The sequence below is a fragment of the Antechinus flavipes genome, chromosome 1, assembly GCF_016432865.1.
Source record: "Antechinus flavipes isolate AdamAnt ecotype Samford, QLD, Australia chromosome 1, AdamAnt_v2, whole genome shotgun sequence".
In the NCBI taxonomy this organism is placed as follows: domain Eukaryota; kingdom Metazoa; phylum Chordata; class Mammalia; order Dasyuromorphia; family Dasyuridae; genus Antechinus; species Antechinus flavipes.
In genome coordinates, this window is record NC_067398.1 from 115,703,638 (window position 1) to 115,723,330 (window position 19,693).

At 41.1% G+C, this 19,693-nt stretch overlaps 1 protein-coding gene across 3 annotated transcripts in view; it reads left to right on the top strand.

Annotated features, from left to right (window-relative positions):
- The window catches only part of IL21R (interleukin 21 receptor), a 50,684-nt gene that overhangs the window by 22,799 nt on the left and 8,192 nt on the right, over positions 1-19,693 (top strand). For 2 of the 3 annotated variants that reach the window (XM_051988312.1, XM_051988304.1), the window contains 2 exons: positions 445-538; positions 2,871-2,955. In XM_051988312.1, the coding sequence (XP_051844272.1) occupies positions 445-538; positions 2,871-2,955 (179 nt within the window). The remainder of the gene's footprint in view (positions 1-444; positions 539-2,870; positions 2,956-19,693) is intronic. The other variant, XM_051988321.1, reaches the window with a different exon arrangement.

Sequence of the window (19,693 nt, forward strand, 5' to 3'; positions counted from 1 at the left end):
GCAACACATACTATATTCACTTTTTTTCTTTTTCTTCTATTTTTTCTCTCATGGTTCTCCTCTTTTGTTCTGATTTTTCTCTCCCAACATGATTCATAAAAATACATATATATTTTTTTGATTAATGTACATGCATAACCAGAAAAAAAATAATAAAAAGGGAGTAAAAAGAAAAAAAGAGCATTTTCCTAGTTCTGACTGGACTGAAATCAGAAATAGATATCATGGGCTATCAAGGGGATGATGATTATTATAGGCACTGAGAGGACCCCTGGATATAATAAAAGACCTCTGTTCCTTCTTCCGCTGTACCTTTATTTCCATCATCATTCCTCTCCCCATCATTCCTTTTGTCTAAATTTCTCCCCATTCCTCTACACCATCTTTCCCTAGTTCAGGGAGAGGCCTTGAATTCTGATTGATTTTACTTTATTCCCCATGAAGAAGAAGAGAAAACAGAATGGTCCTCTTGGATATTTCCCATCTCATTCCTTATGGCTATATTTGCTTCTCTGGCTGGATGGAAACTGACACAGAGGTAAGAAATCCAGGGTGTCTTGGATGAATAGAAGTGGGAGGGGGCAGGAGCTGGGGAGGGGGAAGAGCCAGCATAGACCAACCTATTAATTAGTAAATCAATACACATTTATTAAAGATCTACTGTGCCAGACATTGTTAGATTCTGGGGACAAATGTCAATGAAACGATCCCTACTTACAAGAAGTTTATATTTGGATGGGGGAAACAACAAGGACATAGATAAGTAAACACAGAATAGATACAAGTAAGTAAAAATAAGGTACTCTGAGAGGGAAAGAACTAGAAGTTGGAGGTATCAGGAAAGGCTTGCTGGGGGAAGGAATGCTTGAGCTGCTTTTTGAAAGAAGAGGGATTGTATGAGGTCGAGATGAGGGCATTCATATCAGGAATATGGTAAAATCAATGAAAAGGCTTGGAGATGATGGGTAGAGTGTGTGGAAAGCATAGAGAAAGCCAATTTGGCTGGATTGCAGAGCTCATTATGAGGAATAATGGTCAGTGAGACCAGAAAGTTGGCTGGGGCAATGTCATGAAGGGCATTAAAAGATAAATAGGAGAGATTAAATTTTATTGAAGAGGCAGTAGGGAGCCTTTGAGCAGAGAGAATGTCAAGGTCAGGTATGTTCTTAAGGAAAATCCCTTTAGGTGATGGATTGAAGTGGGAAGAGACTTGAAGAGGGGAGTCAATCAGAGGGTGAGAGGGGATGGGTACCTGTAGCTGAGGGAGTAGAGGGAAGGAGTCTGATGTGAGAGTTGTTATGGTAATATTAAGATTGCCAAGATTTGGCAAGTAATTGGAAATTTTGGGGAAGAGAAAGAGTTAAGTTAAACATAATACCAAGGTTAGGAACCTAAAGATGAGCATGTTGACTTGAGATATCTCCAAGACTTGCAGTTTGAAATGTCTAGTAGGAAACAGGGTAATACATAGACTATTTGAAATGAAGGAACCTTAAAGGGAATTTAATAAAAATGGTAATAGAGAATGGAACATTTATACAAAAACACTTTTATTCATTCAAAGAGCACCTCCTATATGCTTGGTACTGTGAAAGGTGCTGGGATACAATTAATAATAATAATCCTTTCCCTTTCGGAACTTACTTGAGAGGAGGGGAGGTTTGAGTGAATAGGAATAAGGGCAGATTGGTCACAGAAAAAGAAATAGATGCAAAATAGAAATAAAGGAATTAGGGGAAGAAAATGATACTAGCAACAAAGGCGTCCAAGAGAGGCTTCTGGTAGGAGGCAGGTCTTTGTGTTGAATTTTGAAGAAAGTTAGAAATGGGGAAGGAGCATATTCACACACAAAAGCACAAAGCAGACACTTAATAAATATTTGTTGGAATTGAATTGAAAAAGGCACGAGGTGGGGGAAAGGAATGTAGTATTTTTTAGAAATGTTATCTCATTAGATCCTAGAATGTAGATCAGGTTTTTCCATTAGCTAAATGTGGTGGGAAAAATCTCTTTCCTTCTTTGGACCTCAATTTCTCTCTGTGTAATATAACTGGGTTGGAAAAGGAAAAATTTCTAAGGCCTCTTCTTTAATATTCTATGGGTCTAGAGACAAAGTTCATTTCCATTTAAAAGATGAAGTTGTTGCGAAGTGTCCCTTGAAAATGAAGCAGGATATGCTAGCAGAGGGATCATTAGCTCCCCAGGGATTTTGATTTTTTGAGTTAAGAAAGTTATAGAGTTGATATTAAGTAAATCACATGCTAAATTCATGCAGGTATGATGTAAATTACAACCAGGTGTGACTGAGAAGAGCAATTTGTAAGCTTTTTTGGAGGGTATTATAGGTCTTACAGACCACCTTTATCCTGGAAGGTAGAGGATAACTTCCTCTGGGTTGTGGTTGGGCTTTGTGGGAGTGAGACTGGACTGGCTAAGGATGATCATCCCTTTTAGAGGAGAATTAGAGCTGGCTAAACCAGTTTTCTGTGGGAGTGAGACTAGGTTGGCCAGTCCCTCTGTGAGGGAAGGGTCGAGTTGATCCAAATTATTAAGGACTAGCCAATCTCTTGAGGTGTTGGGTAATCCTTATCAAGTCTGAGACAAGTGTGGCTGGGCTGGCCAAACCTCCAGAAGCCAGCAGGCTCTCGCCAATCTCTTTTTGTGTGTACGGCTCAGCTGAACGTTCTCTTGGGGTAAGGATGGATCTGGTTTCCCAACAGGTCCTTCTCTGGGAAGAGGGCTGAGTAGAATTGAGTTAACAGATCTATCTGCTATTGGCCATGAGTCCACCCCATCTTCCAACACCCCTGACCCCAGTTTTGTTTTATTTTGTTGTTTTGTTTTGTCTGTTTCTCTCTCTGACGTTTCAGGCTGTGGAAGAAGATGTGGGTGCTGGTACCCAACCCCGAGCCCTTCTTTCAGCCCCTGTATTCAGCCCATGAGGGTGACTTTAAGGTACTGGTGACTCAGAGATACAGATGTTGTCAGAAAAGAAAACAAATATTTTTCGGGGGCCAGGAGCTGGTGGGAGGAATGGTTTTGCTCTCCACAATGAGCTCCTTTGGAGGTGTAGGGGGTGGTGGCAAGAGCTCAGAAGGCATTAATGGAAAATAACAGCCTGGATGAAAAGACTTGAGGCAAAATCTCTTCCTGTGAGTCCCCTTGCCATCATGGGCTTTCCCCAAATCACACAATCACAGAGTGTTAAAACCGGAAGGGACCTTAGAAATTACCTAGTCCAACCTTCTTATTTTGAGGATGAGACAGCTGATGGCCAGAGGAGTAGAGATCAGAGGCAGACTGGAGTAGAGCCCCATTCTCCCGATTCCCCAGCCAGGCTCTTCCTACTACATCCTAGCTTCTATCCTTTTCTTTGATATCTCCTGAGGAGCAGACCGTGCCTTCCCTTCCTTGGGCCTCTTCAGGTACCTCACCCCAGCCTTGCCATCCTTTGGGGCCAGTGTCGGGGATTAGCAAGAGAGGGATTAGGGCTATGGCTGAGGCTGATGGTGGGAGCTGCTCTCTCCCACTCCCACACCCACTGCAGGACTGCCAGTAGTTGATTGCCATCCTGTGCTCCAGAAATCTCTTCTTGTGAGTTGGGTTTGATCTTCCACCTGACCCATTAGAATGAGTGAAGCTGTGCCTTAGAGCAGATCATCCCCCAGACTATGACCCTAAGAGGAGAAAAGTTGGAAACTTTCTCTCCTTATCTACCAAGGTCTCCCTGATTCCCTGGGGCAAGGAGGAATGAGCACAAGTGCCCCAGCTAACACTGATATAGCACTTTACATGGAGTCTCTCATCTGCTCCTCATAACAGCCTAGAGTCACACATTTAGTCAGTCAACAGACATTGTGCTAAGTGCTGGGTATGCTTATAAAGGCAAAAACCTGTCCCTGACCTCAAAGACTTTACATTCTAATGAGAGAGAATATGAAAATGCTCAATTACTTTTAATGAGGAAGATAATATGAAAATAACTGAGCAGGCAATAAAATAGGCAATCTTAGCAAAAAGGTACTTGGAGCTGTGTGGCCCTGGGCAAGTCAGTCAATCCCGATTGCCTCAGGAATAAAAAAAGGTACTTGGGAGGAACAGGGCTGGGCAGAGGGGCAACTGCAAAGGGCCTGTGCAGGAGGCAGGAGTTGAGCCGAGTCTTGCAGGAAGATGGAAGTGAGAGTGCATTCCAGGCAAATTAGTCAATGAAATGGGGGAGCGTAAAGATGGAGGCTGTGCATGAGGGACAGCAGGGAGGCTGGATCATAGAGTGGGAAAGTATGAAAAGTCTGCACAGGTACATGGAGAGACCAGGTTGTGAAGGGCTTCCAGTGCAATTGAAGGATTTTCTACTTGGTCTTTGAGGTAACAAGGCGTCCCTAGAGTTCATTGAATGTGTGTGTGTGTGTGTGTGTGTGTGTGTGTGTGTGTGAAAATGGGAAGGGGCTGGGAGATGACGTGGTCAGATGCATGCTCTAGGAAAATGACTTTGACAGCTGAATGGAAGATGGATTGGTTTGGGGGAGAGATTTGAGAAAGTATCTAAAGTCTTCCTGATTCAAACTCATATTCTCTCCACAAGCCACCAGCTGCCATTAGTATCATCAGATATGGGCAGGATTCTACTAATGTGGATCCACGCTTTCCAAAAAGAAATCTCTTCCCCAACCCTCTGCTCCAGACCCGACCTTTTACACCAGTTCCCACCTTCAGTTCTTGGACTGAAGGCAGAAGAGGTCGCGGGTGATATTTACCTATATTTCCTGGGGAGGAAGCAAATATTTAGGCTTGTTGAACAGTGCTCCTCTTAGCATGGATGGGGAAGACCCTTAGGAGATGGAGAGGTCAGCTGAGTTTTTGTGTGATTGGGTGATGAGGAAAAGGCTCAGGAGATCTGTAGAGTGAAGTGGGGTGGGGGGCGGATCTGGGCTGGGCACTCAACATTTGGGTGATAGCAGGAGGGCCCTGGGAGCCAGGAGGCTCTGGCCAAGAAGGCTAAAGACAAATTTCACCCCCTTCATCCTCCTTCCATTGGCTCTGCCAGTCCCACTGGCCAAGAGGGTCCCTAGATCCCCTTTTCCTGCTTTCTACTTCCAAAAGCAAAGCCTGTGCTAGGTACCTAGGACAGGTAAAGGAAAGGGGGAGGAAGGAAGTTCTTAGCAAGGCATTCACTCACCAGCTATCACTTGGGGTGAACACTCACCTGAGATTCCAATAGAAATACAGTCATGTATATAATGGGGCAGCTGATCAAAAAATGAGTCAGAGGCTGAGGTCTCAGTTTCCAGAATGATTTCCTGTTCTATGCCTTAATTGGGGTCAAGGCAGCCCTTTCTGCAGAGGAAATGCCAAATCTGTGACCTCCATTATTCAGTGTGGCAATCCTCTTGGGTTGGATGCTCTCTGGGCCTGTTTTAGGAGGAGTCATTTCTAAATCTCTTGCTGCTTTGAGAGCTGGGCAAGCTGGTGTCCAGGGATGGGGAGGTTGGAGTGGAGTATGAAGCTCTGAGATTGAGATCCGAAAACCTGGCCCAGGGAGACCTTGGACAAATCGTGGGCTTTCAGGTCCATTATCTATTGAGTGGTTGTACCTGGCTGTTCTCTTCCCTATTAGGGAATATTGGAAAATATTAACAGAGACATTTTAGTCTTAACTGGTTGGGAATGGTAGAATATCTAGGATCCTGGCATAGGACTATGGGAGAGATTTTGGGGGAAAGTCTGACCTTATGTGAAAACCCCCCTATTAGACGACTTCTCTGTGAAGTTTGTCCTACCCACTTCTGGCCACATACAAGTGGCAAGATACTGATGGCTTAGTGGATGAGAGTATTGAATTTGATTAAGGATTCTTAACCTGGATTCCTTGAAACATCCCCCTCTCCCCACCAAGGTCTCTGGGGATAGATTTTAGAGGAGGGAAAATCTGTGAATTTGGATGAAAGAAAAAAAAAACTTACAGCTTTATTTCAACAGAATTGGTTTCCTTTGTAATCCTATATAATTTATTTTTTGCACCTAAAATATTTTAAGGAGTTCAAAGGCTTTCCCAGACTACCAGAAGGGCTCAGGACACATACACAAAATTAAACAACACTGAACTAGATCATCTCTAAGGTCTTTTTGAGCTCTTTTAAAAAGCTCAAATCAATTGGGAAACATGTATAAAGTTCCTACTATGTGCATTCTCATTAGAAGAGAAGATAAAACCCTCTCTCTCTAAGTGGGGCTATAAGGAAAATCAAGGGTATGATCAGAAGATGGGAGGACCCTTAAACTATATAAAGAAGGTCTTAGCCAGAGAAAGCTGAGAATTTGTAGTAGTGTGCTATTGAGAGTGGAGAAAAGTTGGAAGAAGGAAGCAGGCAGTAGGGGTGTGTGTATGGGGGAATTTTGTCATTTGGGAGATGGAGTGTTCCTCCTAAAGCCATAAGCTCATAGGGCTAGAGCTAGAAGGAACCTTGGAAAAAATCTATTCCAATCTGTTTTTTTACATTTAAGGAACCAAAGCCTAGGGAGGTTAAGTGATTTTCTCATGGTTTCACATTTAGTAGACATCAGAGACGTGATTTGAACCAAATTTCCCTGGATTAATGTCCAGTGCTATTTCCACTAAGCCAAGAATCCCCAGTTTTGTTGATAACTGAGGCAAATCCAAACTCATATTCATTTCCCCTCTGGGTCATAATATCCAAGTTCCTTCTTACCTAGGAGCTTGGACTTAGATGAAATGATTGCTAAGAATCTTTCCTGTGAATAGAGGAACAACACAGGTGGTAAGATGAGCTCTCACTGGGCATATACATAAAAAGGAAGGGCTTCACACTGCCTCTATTTAATTATCTAACATCCTGGGTGTCTGGCCCTGGGCTAGGAGCTGTGGGGAAACAGATGAATAAGACAAATTATTAGCAATGTGGACCACAAAATGGCAGACTGTAACTGCATAAAGGCAAAGGCTGATAAATGATACCTTGCAAAATGCTAAAGGTACCAGGGGCATCGTGGAATTTGGAGCTAGAACTGATCCTTAGAGTTCATCTAGTTCAATATATTAAACAAATGAGGAAACTGAGGTCCAGAGTGGTTAAATATATAACCTATTCTAATCATAACATCTAATCTTGAATGTTATGATTAGAAAAGTTGTATTTAAGTCATAGTTTTCTAAATCTAAAATCAGCAGGGAAGAGAGCATCCCTTCTAGCTGGGGAAAGCGACCTTGATGGAAGAGGTGGGCTTTTTGAACTGAGACTTGAAGGCTGGACAGGATTTCAGCAGTTAGAGTCCAGTGCTGAGTGTTCCAGGCAAAGGCAAAAAACTTTAAAGCATGTTAGCAGTAGCTATTTAAAGTGTCTGGATTATGGAGTTTATAAAGAAGAGTAGTGGGAAATGACTCAAGGAAGTCTGCCTCATCACTCTAGAATTATGTCTCCGTTCTGACCAAAAATAGTGTTCTGCAGCTTGACCTTCCTCACCAGGCTAGCCACCCTCTCAATTTCCTCTTTTACACAAGGAGGGAGTTGGACCACGTGATGGCTGACTTTCCTCAAAGGTCCAACATTTGATGTTCTGTAATTCACAGAAGGACTTTATTTACGTCTGATTCCAAAAATCACAAACATTCTCCAAGAAGGGGGTTTGACCACCAGCGAGGTCCTTCCAAAGACTGTGCTCCTTAAAGCAAATTTCAAAGAATTTAGAGCAAGAGTAGCATTACAGGAATAAGTGCCCACCTCCACAGCGTGACTACTTTGAAGGCTTTAATACTCATTTAGAAGCAAGAGTTGCGGTAAATCTGTTGAATAATTAAAGGATTTATAGGCATGCCCAGAAAAAAAGACTTGAAACTCTTACAAAGCCACAAGTGAGAATAACATCTCCTATGCATTTTCCTTGCAATGGAGTGAGACAGGTTAGTGAAAATATTCTCTCCCTCCCCCTCTCCTTCTCCCTCTCCTTCTCCTTTCCCCTCTTCCTCCTTTCCTCCCCCCTCCTCCCCCATCTCTCTCTCTTTCTGTTTTTCTCCCTCTCTCTTTTCAATTTGTGATTTCATCGATGTGTGTGGCTACTTCCTGGTAAGAACTTCCTCCACTAATGCAGATTGATGTCTTCCTCGGCAACTTCCAGTTTTAGGCAATTGCCTGAGTCATTGAGAAAAGTTAAATGACTTATTCAGAGTCAAAGGTGAGGCTTGAACCTAAGTCCCCCTAGCTTGGAGGCTAACTCTATGCACGGCCATGTTGTCTTTCCATGCAAGTATAATCATCTTAAATTTGCAGATAAGAAAAAAGGCTTAGAGAAGATAAGAAAACTTAGCTTAGGTGAAGTCCAGGGACTTGTCAGGGCCCCAAACGTCCTAAGTGGTCAGACGTGGGACTTGAAGCAAAGTTCTGTACCTATCACTGCAGCACAGATTCAAGACAGGTGCTAATTTGATCTGTCCAAAGAGGGAAGAGAGGCAGGGGGAGTGGGGATGGCCGGGGGCTGAGCCCCTGGCATAATGACAAGGGTGTAGATCGGACTTCCAGCCACCAGGGCTGAAATCAGAGCTGTGCCACTTATTCTGTGTGCCTCTGGTGGGATCAGCACTTGAGAAGAGGGAATGAGGGGTAGGGTGAGACTCCTCAAATATTTCTAGGGTGAGTACCCTGAGCCGACACCCTTGTAGACTGCAGAACTTTCAGGGGAAATGACATTTTGTACAGGTCCCAAAGACAGAAACAGAGAGGGAGAGACAGAGAATAGATAGAGAAAAAACAGAAATAGAGAGAAAGAAAGAGACAAAGACACAGACACAGATACACACACACACACACACACACACACACACACACACACAGAGCAGATAACAGATGCAGACTAAAACAGACAAGAGAAAGAAATTGAGAATGCATTTGGAGAGAAAGATAAAGATAGATACGGAGAAGACAGCAGAGATAGATTGTGGAGACAGAGAAAGAAATAGCAGACCAAGAGAGAGAGAGAAAGAGATGAAAGCAGAAAGACAGCAGAGACAGGCTGAGATAGAGGAAAGAGACAGAGACAGAAATATACACAGAAAGAGAGAGAGGGAATGAAGGAGGGAGAGAAAAGGAGGGAGGGAGGGAGACAGAGAGAAAGCACACGCTCTAGGAAGGCAAGAAAAGCTTGCAAAATAAGGTGCCTCAACCTACCATTGTGCCAGCAGCCTTTTCCCCACCCTCATTTCCCAGCCAGTAAGTTATCTCTGCAGACCCATCTCTCCTCAGATGTCTGTGGGAGAGGCTGGCTCTTAAGCACAGAGGATGTGGTGACTGAGAGGCTTGAAAGGCCCTCAGAAGTAATTTCATCTGCCTCCCCCTCCTTCCCCTTCATGCACAGAAACACTTTCTGTCCAAGGAGCTGTGCTGTACAGGGGAAGCAAACTAGGCTTCCAGGTAGGAGACATGATTCAAATTCTTACTCTAACCTCTACAAGCTGTGTGACAGGAGCTGTTCTAATTATTTAGCATCTACACAAAGTACCCTAGGTGCTTAACAGCTCTCTGCAGAATCAGTCCCTCTAGCCCTGGATCTCGGTTTTCCCATCCAAAATGGGAAGAGTGATATTTGCACTGGCTCCATCATAGATAGTCTTGTATGAACACAACACTTTATAAAGCCGAAAGCACTGTAGAAAAGTGAGCTACTAATTAGGTGCTTAGTGCTTTCATGACCAGTATTTAGCTGGTGTTACCCATAAAATCTGTGATGTAGATAAGGCAGATAGTCTCCATTTCACAGATGAGTAAACTGAGCCTCAGAGAAGCAATTTACCCAAAGCATCATGGCTGCTAAACAGCGGGTCAAAAGGGCTAATGTTCATGATTTTTGACTTCTAGTTCAGGGCTCTCTTCCAATACCAGATTGTTGTCTGTCTCCTACAGCATTCCTGAAAATGGTCCTCTTCCCTCTGTCTGAATACTTCCAGTGGATGAGAAACTCTCTAAGAAAAGTCATGAGCTGGGGGCTCGGGCTGTGCAGGTCTGGCCCTGGATCGGGAGGTAGGGGCAGGATGCTTGGAGACAAATGGTCAGTGTCCCCTCTCTGCCCCCAGCACTCGCTCCAGGAAGTGGTTGGGGAGGGTCAGCCAGGTTCTTATCAGGTCATTCTATGAGGAGGGTCAGCCAGCTTCTTATCCAGTTATTCTATCAGTAACCAAGTGGTTTTCTATTCCTGGTCTGAGCAGGTACAGGCACAAAAAGTGGGGAGTGTCTAAGAAAGGGGTGAAACTGGGAGGGACCTCAGTTTTCTCATCTGTAAAACAGAAGGAATTAACATAAAAGAGCAACAAATTCCTGTAAAATACTACAATTTCCTTCCTGGAAAAGACAATGAAAGTCATTATCCGCTCCTCTCCCTCTATATTCCTCCCCATCAACACAGGCACACCTTCCTTAGTTATTAGCCATCGGCCACCTGTCCAAACATGATGTGTGAAGCTGGCGGCTCAGAGAAGCAATAGAGCTTGTCCTGAGTAACTCCCTTGTAGGTCCTAGAAACGCTGGGGAAGTTGGCTGTGCTTTGAAAAGACAGCCAAACACTTAGTGCATCACCTTAGTGCCATAAAGTCAGGTGGGAAGTCAGACTTTAACAACTGGGGGAAAAACCTGACCCAGGCTTAAAGAGAGATAAGGAGGATAAAGGGAGGAAAATTAGATGTGGCTCGGTGCAAGCCCCTCTCCACCAGCCAGGGAAAAGGCTTCAAGAATAAGTTGCTAAAGTATTCTTTTCACCCATAGATGACAATGCACCATTTGTCCAACTTCAGGCCTTTCTCAATTGCCCCTAAGGCATCATTATTGACCCTCTCTCTTTATATTGCCCGATAGAAGGAAGAAGGGAGCATGCAGGGGAGGTCACCTTCCTCAAAATGATGACCCCCAAGGCTGAGAGAGACTTGGAAAACCGTCCACTTTGTCTTGGGCTTCATGTCATTCCCACTTCCCCATCCGATGCCCTTTCTCCCCTTCTGACCTGTTCTAAATTACTTAGTGACCGGCAACCCTCATGTGACATGATTTTTAGTCCTTTTCTAATACTGAACACAGTATGGCTGGCAAAAGTATTCTCAACTTCCTCATTCTAAACTCTTTGCCTCTTAATGTAGTCTAAGATCACATCAGCTTTTTTGTTTGCCATACCGAACTGTTGGCTCACTGAACTTACAGTTTACTAGAATCTCTAAATCTTTTTTTCATTTCAGCTATTCATTCCAGCTATACATATTTCCATCCCATAGTTGTTCAATTCGATTTTTTGAACCCATGGGTGTGGTTCAATATTTTTATATTTTGAAATTTTTTTATATGACTAAATTCAGGTCTTTATTCTGGCCTGCCAAAATCACTTTGGATAATTTTCTGTTCAACATAGGTTGTTATTGGTCCCTTCTAACTCTGTCTCATTTGTAATTTGAATGAGCACACCAGTCCGGCCTTCATCCAATCATTGATAAGAATGTGGATTCACTCATTCGACCAGTTCGAAGTTAATTATGACGAATTATACTATTATTTAAAACACACTTCTCCATCAAGTCCATAAGGAGAACAAGAAAGTCTTTTCTAAAAAGCTTGGTGGAAATCTGTGCTTTTAATTTTGCCTCAGTCTACCAGATTTATTTTCCAGAAAAGCAAAGCAGGTTGTTCTGGTGTGACATGTTCTTGACAAAGTCACTCTGGTTATTGGCAAACACAGCTTTTCTCTCAAACTATTGAGGTTTGGGGGTTTTTGACCGCAAAAGTATACTGGGGCTACGGGCCACTGTCGTGAGCTGTAGGCAGAGATCTCCAAGTCAGGGGGCAAAATTTTTATTATAAGAGCTGCTAAATTCCAAGAGAAGTTAGCAGAATGACCCCAAAAAGGAGTTAGTTATAACAAGAAAAAAGGCAAAGACTTTCCGAGATAGGAGTACTGGTGCATTAGCCCTAAAAAAGAGTAAACAATTGGGTGAGGTACAAGTAAGTCCTATTATAAGGGAAATATAACCTCAATGGTTTGACATCATCATTTGGCTTTCTGACTGGAATCAGAAAGTAGGGTGGGCTGTAATCAAAAGTCTACTTGAAGCTGAGATGAGCTTATCTGTGCTCCTCCCAGCTTGCCTCAGGGATAGACGCGCTTCTAATTTGTACATATTGAGTCAGTCTTTCTCTGCTAATGCCCTCCAGAATAACCAGGTCCTCATCAAAAACCATGCCTTGGATAACACATTCTAGAATTGGTCCAGGACTCCAATTTAAGCTTACCAGGCTACGGTTTTTGCTTTACTCATTTCTTCTTTGAAAACTGGCACAGTTTTTCCATCTCCAGTCTTGGACCACATTGATCTTTTCCCATGATTTTTCAGGGGTTATTGGCAATAGCTCAGCCATCATATCCATCCATTCTTTCAGTACTTTGGAATGCAGTTTGGCCAGATGTGTGGGATGAACTCATTAAGAGTCTTCTTTTCATTCTTTTCCTGGCCCTGTTCCTATTTTTCTCTGGACTTGAGAATCATTCTCCCATGTCAGGTACCTTTATCTTCACATTCTACCCCACTCCATCCCACCTTTTCAAATTCCTTTAGTGTTTATCTTCCCTCATTCAAAGGTAAGCTCCATGAAGTCAGAGGCTTGCTTTTTACTTGTATTTGCAAATCAAGAGCTTAGTATTATGGTTGGCACATAGTATGCACTTAATAAATGCTTGTTTCCCTCCTACTCTCTCTCTTTCTTCCCTCCTTCCTTTCCTTTTCTCCTCCTTCTTTCCCTTCTTCTTTCTTCCCTCCCTTCCTTATCTGTTCACCTATCTTATTCTTCTATTCCTCTGTCCCAACAACGATTTTTGTTCTCACATTCTCAGTCCAAAGATTTTTATACTTGGCAAGGGAAAAAGAAGCAAAATATGAGCTGGATCATTTTGCCTTCTCTTTGACATCTTTTCATTATTGTCTCATCCACCCCAAGCAACAATCCACTTTCTTCTTTGATCTTCCTCTTGCATCCAATATTACTAAAAAAGCCCCTTTATCTCAAGACTGGCCTCAGCTCATTCTAAACTTGAGAATTTGCTGATATGTATCTCACATCACTGCTTTGTAACCATTTTCGGTTTCCCATCCCTATTTCCACTTAAAACTGCTCTGGCAATGTAGCCCAATGTAATAGGAAGAGCTACTAACTTTGGAATCAAGAACTAGACTTTTTAATTCTGCCTCTGATTTTTGCTTGTGTGACTAATGAAATTTAGTCATTGTTGTTGTTACTCAGCTATCTCAGCTAAGTCCAACTCTATGACCCCATTTGGTGCTTTGGGATTTTTTTTTTTGGCAAAGATATTGGAGTGATTTGCCATTTCCTTTTCCAGTTCATTTTTTCAGGTGAGGAAAATGAGGGAAACAGGTGAAGTGACTTGCCCAGTCACACAGCTAGTCCGTTTCTGAAACTAGATTTGAACTAGTCTTCCTGATCCCAGCGTCTGATCCTCTGTGCTACTGAGCTGCCCCAACCATTGCAGTACTATTACACAATGGAAAAGAATATTGGTCTGGAGTGAGAGTGTCAAATCCTTATGCAAACCATTTAATTTCTATGGCCTCAGTTTCCTCATCTGTAAAATTCTGAGGCCCTTCATAGTTCTGAATCTATACAACCATGAAATTTTACTTCTGAGACCCAAATTCATCATCTGTAAAATGGGGATAACATTTTCTATAGCATTTACCTCATATGCTGTTGTAAGGCTGAAATGAGGTAACATACTGTAGATCAAGTTCCTTGAAAACCTTCCAGAAAACCTTCTGGAAATGTCCCTTATTGATTAGCCCACTGCTCCCCCTGTCATTTTGTCGATGCAGTAACCAAGACCCAGAATAGAAGCAATTTTCCCAAGTGAAGATAGCAAGGTAGCAGCAGAAGCCAGGGCTATTGATGCCCAAACTCATGCTGCTTCCCCTCAATGAAGACTGAGAAATGCTTTCTGGAGCATCCACTATGGAAGGAAGATGAGGCTCAAAGTCCTCTCATTTCTCAGGCTCAAAGAAGGGTATTGTTGGAGCAAGGTAGTCAGAGGCTGGTGTCCTTGGCCCTGATGTTTCACCTCTGACACTGGGGCCTTTTATCAATTTGTTTTGCTTTTTCATTCCCAATTTCTGATTGCTCTGAGGAGAAAGGAAGGGGGAAGTGGGGAATAAGCATTTATTAAGGGCCTATTGTGTGCGAAGGGCTTTACAAATATTCTATCGCTAAACACCGCAAAACAGGGCTCTCCCTGGTAGGTGGATTGCAAGATAAATTGTTCTGATACCAATCCTCCCTACCTTCTCATTCTGTATCTTTCAGGGGCTCTAGGGTGCTAGATAGGGGAGGGAGTGGAGGGTCTGTGGCAGGTTGGTCCCTAGGCTTTCATTTAGCAGATAAGAGACATTTGAAAGCTAAGTGATTCTGGAGGAGAAAAGTAAATCATTAAAGCACAGTGCTGGGCACATAATAGGTGTTTAATAAATGTTTATTCATTGGTTGCCTGAGAAATCTGATGTGAGAAGAAGACCATAGCCCTGCTTAGATTCCCAGCTCTTCCTACCAATAGATACCTTCAGGAAGAGAGGTTCTAAGGGAACAAAGTGGGATGAAGACTATTCTTGACTGATTTAAAACATAGAACCTAGAATGTCAGAGTCAGGAGAAATCTGATGGGCCAAAGTGGGTCTAACTTTCTCATTTTACAGAAGACAAACGGTCTAAAAGTGGATGATCTAGGACTAGAATCCAGGTTTCTTGAGCTAAACCCAGTTTTCTCATAAAGTCTCATCACTTGGCAGGTAACATTCCCTGAACACATCTGGGAGAATTGTTCCTTCTCTTTCCATCTCCTTCCATAAATTCAAGGGAGGGTCACCTCAGAAAACTTAGCAAATTATAGTTCACTAATACACAAAGGATTGATGAGGATACATTTGTGTCAATGACATTACCAGCCTGGCTTTTTGTCTTAATCCTGTGACCATGTCGAAGCATAAGTGAGAGCCAAGCAAGAAGCAGATTAGTTCTGGCAGGAGCTGCAGAGTGACTCCCTCCCCACCTTCACACCTCATTCCTTTATACTCTAATGCAAAAACAAGCTACTCAGATTGCTCAGACCATAGTATACTCTTTGAGGAGCTGGAAGAGGCATCGGAGGCCATGTGAGTTTATGCAGCCTTGTTGGCTTCCATTTTACAGATAAACCAGACTTTCATTTATTTAAATAATAATGACCATAACAATATGTTTCTATATATTATGTTATAATCTTATATATTTACTATAAATAAATAATTACCATAATAACAGTAATTATTATTATTAACATTATCACAAGAAAGGCAATGTGGTATATTGAGACATACTTCTTAGCCTATCAATATCCCAGACAATCTTCTAGAACCAAAAATTACAAAAGAGTTGCCCTCTGCATTGGTGAAGGAAGTTTCAACACTGGAAGATCCTCAAACACTGAAATCCTGGGTCCAAGTTCTTCTCTCTCTTCCCTAGAAAAATTATCACTAGAGAGAGGACTTGAACCCAGACAAACCCAAGTCTGCTGTGCTTTCTGGACTGTGATGAAGTTAAGCATAAACAAGTCCCAATTCTTGGCTTTAGTCTAGGCTTCAATCCTACTCTTCATTAGAAGGAATATTTATCTAAGGTCAAGAACTGGAAAGATTCTGAAAAGTCACTTAGCTACATGGAGAGGGAAGGAGTACCATCATTGTCTTCCTAGGCTATGAGTTTCTTGTCAAGTAGTAGTTGGATGACCATTTGTTTGAAATGCTGTTGTAAGAGAATTCCTATTCAAATATACTTTGAATTAGTGTATTTGTGTATTAGTGAATTAAGGATCTTAGAATTCTTGTGTATGATCTATGAACTACACGTTTATACAAATACACATATGGGTACATACTTATATAACTGAGTTTTGACCCTAACTAATGAGATTGATTTTATAAAGCACATTTAAAAACCATCCTTGTGATTTTATGAATACATACGCACTCAGTTCAAAGATCTCTGACCATAGATCATACAATATTAGAGCAGAAACTCAATTTACTTGAACAAGCACTTATTAAGCACCTGTTATATATTGACCATTGTGCTAAGTGCTAGAAATATAAAGACAAGACCAAAACAGTCCTTTAATCAAGGCTAATCCCATCCCCTTGGTATATAAGTAGGGAAATATCGTTCCATCGAATAGAAGTGATTTGGCTAAGATTGTAAAATGAGTTAGTAGCCAAGATGGAACAACAATGTTCCGCCATGGCTGCTGCCATACTCATTACTGTGAACACTTGTACAAATGGCACTCGGCAGGGGAGTCCGTTGATAGATTTGATGAACTTGTAAGGAGTAAGCCTTTTTGTGGACTGGGGCTAGGAAATAGCAATGCTTTGTTGAGATGTTAAGAGATGTTTTCTAAATTCAGGGCCTGAATCTGGCCCTATGGACTTTCTTTCTTCAATTCACCAGTAACTAGCTTACATAGAGACATAGCTTTAGATTTTTCTGTATCTCACTTCTTTATACCCCCATATACAGGAGTCGGGGGTCTTTTTTCAGGTCTCTCCTAACCCCAGGAATCCATGAGTCTCATGAACAAAACAACATTGATCAAATCACCAGACAATCAATAAATAACCTATGGAAATTCCCCAAACAACAGGAAACCAACCAGGGGCCAAGTTAGTTTCATACTTTTTTTTAAGCTAATTTTTTGTTATAATCTTAATAACAATCAACAAAGACTTTTCAATAAAGAAAGGAACTTCATTTTTTGTCCACTATCCTCAGTACATTGTATGGTTTTAATCTCACTTCTCAGAATAGCCAGTTGGTGTAACTATCCCAGTTCAAGATCTAGGGAGCTACAGAGAATTCATGTAATCAACAGCATGGCCTTCTGGTTAGATGGAGACCACTATTATCCACTGAGCCTACCAAAGGTGAAAGTGGTAGTGAATCCACTGTAGACAAACAAATAAACAGAAAAAAAAATCCCTTAGCACTTAACATCATGGAACCAAATTAAATAAGAAATATTTTCTTTATGTCCCTTTCCAAATATGTCTGAGGTCCTCCTACCTTTGACTTGCTTTCTATTTTTATGAATAGTTGTAGTTAAAATAGCTATACTTTTGATTTCGCTGCTCTTGCTTTGCCTCATTTCATATAGGTATTTCTGTGTTTCCTTGACAAATAGTTATCATTTTTATGGCACCAACAGAGAAGTAGTGGGTTAGACGGTTTGCTTTGGAATTGAGAAAAACTATGCTGAAGTCCAGTGACTTGCACAGACTGGTAAGCAATTTTGGGCTTGTCACCTAGCCTCCCTGAGGGGTTTAGGGCAATTCTCTAAGATAGTAAATTATATCTTTGTTGCTGATCTGTGCCAGTGAAGGGAGTTTCCAGACTGTAAGTCCCCCCATTGATGAAATAAAAGATTCAAACAATAACAAAAATTATTTCATTATGAATGTCGTTTTTTCATCTTGCCAACAATGAATAATTTTTTTCTTATTTCATACTATTTCAATGGGCAATGTCTTGATATTTTCTTGATTTGCATTTCTTTACATTAAGGTATTCCTATTAACTGTTTGTATTTTGTCTTTTAAACATAATCTGTGGCCCTTGCCTGTTGTTTCACTAGAGTCCATATTTGCCTCATGATATAGATAAATCTTACAGATTCAACATGTAAATGATGGAGTTTGTAGCCCCTCGATTCCTGGTGGTGATGAAAGGTTAGTGGCAATGAGATCCTGATCTCTCAGATCAAAAAGGGGACACAATTTAATTTTAAAGGGAACACAGTTTCAATAAAGGGAACACAGTTTCAAAGTGATCATCTTAACAGAAACACAGTTTCAGTAAAGGGAAAAGTTTCCCTCCCACTCCATAAGGACTTTTTCAGATGCATTTACTGACAACTTATTTTCTAAATGTATTTGCTTTATGTTAATTTTAGAGATTGTGTGCAAAATTATTTTATCCGTATGTAATCAAAGACATCTATTTTGTTCTATTGATTTCTGCTTTATTTAACTAATACAAAAGTCATTCTCTCCATATTTGGAACAAGTATCATCTATAAAGTGTTTCATCTGTTAAATGTCTCTCCACATCTCCATCTATATGCTGTGATTTTTTTTTTTATCTTGTTAGTTTTCCAGTTTTTTTTATTGGAAACTTTAGTCCATTTTTACTCTGCTTTACGTTTGTGACGTTTGTCTTTTCATAAGAAGGGAAATGTACTTTTCTCATTTTTATTATTTACTTTATGAACCCAAAGCCAATAAAAGCACCTAAATGAAGTAAATATCTTTAACTTGGACTTTCCCCTCAAAGAAAGGACCTTCATCTTTTGCCCATTGTTCCCCCACCCCCTTTATGGGATTTTCCTTCTACTTATGTGTTTCTCTGAAATATTCTTCTGAAACATTTACTGATTTACCTTCTACACTGTATTCTCAAAGTGATGGAGTGTGGGGGTGGAACCCCAAAAACATACTGGGGTTTTAGGCCAGAGTTGTGAGGCATCTCAAGAGAATTTGTAGGCTTAATCATCTCCAAATCAAGAGGCAAAGATTTTATTATTCTGTTGGTAACAAGCTAAATTCCAAAGGGGAGTTTAATGATTAACAACAGGAAAGATGCAGACCAAGTTCCCCAGTGGAACTCCTCATTAACAAGAGGACAGATGCCATAAGGTGAAATTCCTAAAAGGAGTGAGAGAAGAAGTGGGGTACCAGTAGGCTGTTTTATAGGAGAAAAATAACCTCAGGCGTTGACATCTACAGCTTGGCCTTCTGATTGAATATAGTAATGGTAGGGTTATGATAATTTTGTTTATGCAAGGGATTTGACAAAGAATTCAACTGGGGTCCATTGCAACAAAGGTTCACTTAAGGAGAACAAGATAATCTTTCTATGCCTCTCCCTACTTGCCTCTGGGAGCAGGTTGGCTTTTATATTGTTTATAATAAATTCAAGAAAGTAGGACTTGGCCTTTTGCTGGTCTTATTCACTCTATCCAGAGATACTTTTTTTTTTTTTTTTTAGCAACTAGTTTATCTTGGTATAAGAAGTACAATTGTTTTAAGTACTCATTTTTTAAAGGAGATGTTAAGCTATTGTTGAAAGATCTCCTTAAAATGGGGGTATCCTTCAATAAACTTTTCAAAAGTTGATTATTTTTCAAATGTTCAACTCTTCCCATAAAGCAGAGCACTGGGTTTTGCTAAGTATTTAATTCTGAGCTCAAGGCCCAGGCTTCTTAATTCCATATTGCTATATTCCAATATTTCCAATTATTCTTGTTAAAGTTTGCTATGGTACTGATTTGTATTCCTGGGTAGATCATTTCTATTCTTATTCTAGTCGCCCTAAGCATTGTTTTTTTTACCATCATAATATTGGAGCTATATATATATATATATATTATGCATAATATGCAACTTAGCATGGGTCTAGAAGTCTTTGTAATGCCGAGAAACTGAGGCAAGACAGAAATTGGTTTTTAATCTTTTAATGTGGAGAGTTTTAAGCTAGCCTACCGAATGGAATTCATGTTCAAAAATCATTCCGCAGGGAGGAACTGAGGCAGGGAATTTTTATATGGTTTTAATTTTATTTAGGGCATA